Consider the following 3,680-nt stretch of genomic DNA (forward strand, 5'->3'; position numbering starts at 1 on the left):
ACGCTCTGCCACCGGGCTCAGTTCTCGGAGAGCGAGAGCGCCAGCGCAGCCTGCAGCGCTGCCTCCTCGTCGATGTTGTAGTCCTAAAAACAGAGGGGGGCCGTCAGGAGAGGGGGCGCAGCCGGGCCGCGCAGCCTCCACCCAGCAAGGGAGGGGGTGGCCATGGCAAGGAGCCCGTCCCCCTCCTTTTCATCCCTCTTTCTGGGGCTGCGAGCCTCCAACTCCTCTGGCACGCAGATCCCAGGAACACCGTGCTTTTTGGGGTGTCCTTTGTGCCCACGGTCCCTTTCCTGCCTGGAATCCGCTGCCGGTCCTGCTCTTAGACCTGAAACATGCCCACGGGAGCAGCTGTGGGCAAAGGATGAGGCTTCCTGGCCCTGGGCCTCTCCCAGGTTCGGCTTTATGCAACACAGCCAGCGCTCCCCAAGTGGGAATATTTCCCCAGGCATAGTTGGAGGTTCCTTTCCCGGAAAACCAGCGTCCCTGCAGTAACAGCAGGATGCTGACAAGGCCTCCCCCAGCAGCCAGACACCCCCCGAAGCTGGGCTGCTCCCCTCCCACCACTCGTGAAGCTTCGAAGAAAAGGGCTTTTGTGTTACAGTTCCTCAGGGAAGAGTTTAATGGAGCACACGGAGAGCAACTCGTCTTCACGGAGAGCAGCTTCCCCCTCCTCCTTCCGAGAGGTTTTCCTGGGGTGTCTGACAACAACCACCTCGAACAGCCCCCGGCGCAGGCGCGGAGACCCCGTGGGGGTCTCCCGAGTGGGATTACACGTGTGCCATGTGCCTCCCGCAAAGTCTAACGGAGAATCCGTGCCTTCCCCTCCAGAGGAGCTGCACAGCAGGACGGGCCGGTCGCAGCCCGGGAAGGGCTAGTTCGGCATCCCAGCCGCTCAGGCGGGACACGGGGAAGGTGACCCCGTTCCACGGAAGGGCCGTACTCACCACGAAGGTGTCGTAGGAGAACTTGTGCCTGTGGAGGAGGTGCTGGAGGAAGTTGGCGCTCTTGTAGCTGGGGTCCCCCCAGGGCATGGCTGAGCAGACCGGGCACACCTGCGGCGGGCAGGGACGGAGGGCAACTGTGACTTGGGACAAACCTTCCGCCTCCAACTCCCTCCCCGGGGCTGGTGCAGCCCCAGCACGAGGGAGCGGGGAGTAGCGGTGTCCCCCCCTTCTGACAGAGGGTGATCTACAGAGGATGTGCTACAGGGGGTCGCCCAGCCCCCCTTGAGCAAATCCCTTGGTGCACAGAGCCTCTGGCACGTGGCCCAGGCTGCTTTTAGCCCTCTGCTAAGTCACAAGTGCCTCGGAGGTGGTGCCAGAGCTGCAAATTCCCCGCCTCGGTCAACCCAGCGGGGACGGGGAGAGGAAATACCGCACCACCCGGGTCGCAGGCACCGGGGGGACGGAGGCGGCGCGTTCCAGAGAGCTTCTACCAAAACAAACAGAGGCAGGTCCCACCGCCCATCAAAGGGATTTAAACCAAACTAAACGAGCCAGAAATACAGCTGCACTTTACGTGCAGCAGCAGCTCTGCACGCCGGTGGCCCAGGATGCAGCACCCGTTAGGGTGTACTTGGATTTCCAAGAGCTATCCCGCACAGAACCAGCCTGTCCCAACGCCCCAGGCTCGCTCACCACTTTGTTGGGGTCATTGCGGTGGTTCTCCATGCAGTGCTTCACCAGCTCCTGCTGGTCCAGGTTCCGGGCCCCGCAGTACGGACACACGAACGTCGAGCGATTGGGAATATTGCTGAAGAGAGCAAGGGCAAGTTCAGATCCCCTGGGAAAGGACCGGATGGATTCTTTCCAAACTAACCCAGCCACCCCGGCTTGGCTTTGTGCCACCCACCCACAGCGGAAACCAGCCCAACCCATTCCCACTCCAGGCTGAACCACCCTGGTTTGGTTGGTCCTTCCTCCCACACAAGCTCTGAAACACGGGACAGTGCAGGGGCTGCAGGTGCCAGGAGGGAAAAAAGTGCTGATGTTTCTCCCCTCGATTGCCCAGGGGAAAGTAAAACACATCCTTGGATTTTAGGGCTTGTGAGGGATGGCAGTGCCAGTGCAGAGTCTGCAGGGAGGGACGCGTTTCCCCACCCGACACGAGGCGGTACCTGGGGATAGGCTGGGACGTGGGGACAACCGGAACGAACTTGGGGCAGTTGGCCATCTGCTCCTGCACCTTGGCGCAGGACGAGACGTGAGAGCGCATTTTCGCGAGGGTCACCTGGAGGAAAACGAGAGAAGAAACGTTCCCAGAGGCCACCACACCCTCTGGACGCAGCGCCGGAGCCTCGGCTACAGCTCAGGAGAGACGTTTGGGCCGTCAGGGCCGACGCCGGTCTGCATGGGATGGCCCAGGCCAGCGCGGAAACGCTGCAACAGCCCATCTTTCCTCGGCACATGGACGCCAGGGCTAGATGCTCGCTGCACGTGTCCCCAGAGGTCAGGCCCAGGCCGCCCCGGCTGCACTGGCGTAGCGCTGGCTCCGCTCTCCTTTGCAAAAGAGGAACCGGTGCCAGGCGGAAGCCCCACACGGCTCTGAGACCGTACGGGATCGTTCCTGGGCTGCAGTCAGGGAGTTACAAGATCCCCAAAGTTAACGGAAGCCAGAAAGCGCCTCAGCAGAGACACATCAGGAATCACAGCTTTACAGCCAGGCCCCAAAGCATCCCAGACCAGAATGCTCCAGGCCACGCTGCCAGTTCAGCTTTCCCCATGCTGGGATCACGGCACCTTAAGCAAGACCTCAGTCCTTACCCTCGTTAGGAGCAGCAGCAGAGCCGGTTTGCCTCGGCCTCTCCCATCCTGCAGGAAAACCTGAGCCTGCTTTTGAAGGTCCCCACTGTCTAATAATAGCTCCAGTCTGCTGACAAAGGCAGCTAGGAGAGAGCGCCTTCATCACCGCTTGCCTGGCTCACGGCAGCGGCCGTGACACACCGGGGACACAACAGTTTGGGGACCCTGCAAACCCAACTGTGGAAAGCAAGCGACCTCCCTCCCGCCCCCGGCAGCAGGACTGCGGGATCAGCAGCCAAACGAAGCCGTGTCCGTGCAGGATGGGGACACACAGCCTTCCCCCGTGGGCTTTACCTTCTTGCTGCAGCCTCTGCAGGGAGCTTTGTAGGATGAAAGCTGTTTCTCCACGCTGGAAGCCTTTTCCACCTTCTTGGGATCGAAGGGCATGCGGCAGAGCGGGCAGAGCGGGGATGGCACTTGGAGGCAGGGCTGCAGGCACTCCCCGCAAAACCTGGGGGCACAGAGAGCAGCGTCAAGCGCTCCGGCGATGGCACAGCCGCTCCGAGGGACTCCTGCACACCCCACGCTGCAGGGCAGGCCCAAAATTCAGGGATTGGCATCCCCACTGGGAGGAACTGGACAGAACTGGGAGCCTGGGAGATGGTGTGGGGAGGCCAGGCACAAGCTAAGCCCCCAGGGAACTGCCTGCACATGCAGCCGGGGCACGGACAACGTTGCTGCTCCCAGACCAGCGGCCGGGAGCGGATTTGAACGGAGCCAAACAACAAACGATGCCGAGCATCCAGGCCACGCAGGAATAAAGCCGGCGGGCGCGTTAGAGCCCGGCTCACCTCCTTTCAAGGCCCTTACGCCTGCAAGAGCGCGGATGAGAAATCAGGACGCGCGGGAAGGCATCCCCGGGCAGGAGGTGCAGCGGCT

General features: G+C 62.0%; 1 protein-coding gene across 1 annotated transcript; it reads right to left on the reverse strand.

The window, feature by feature from the left end:
• Window positions 1–17: 17 nt before the first annotated feature.
• RNF166 (ring finger protein 166) lies at window positions 18–3,252 on the reverse strand (the record flags this gene model as incomplete). Its single annotated transcript, XM_010151659.1, has 5 exons — window positions 18–83; window positions 945–1,052; window positions 1,638–1,752; window positions 2,117–2,229; window positions 3,096–3,252. Coding segments are annotated over 5 exons (559 nt in total), but the record flags the coding sequence as incomplete, so codon positions are not given.
• Window positions 3,253–3,680: the final 428 nt, after the last annotated feature.

Source organism: Eurypyga helias, unplaced genomic scaffold (assembly GCF_000690775.1).
Source record: "Eurypyga helias isolate BGI_N326 unplaced genomic scaffold, ASM69077v1 Scaffold47695, whole genome shotgun sequence".
In the NCBI taxonomy this organism is placed as follows: domain Eukaryota; kingdom Metazoa; phylum Chordata; class Aves; order Eurypygiformes; family Eurypygidae; genus Eurypyga; species Eurypyga helias.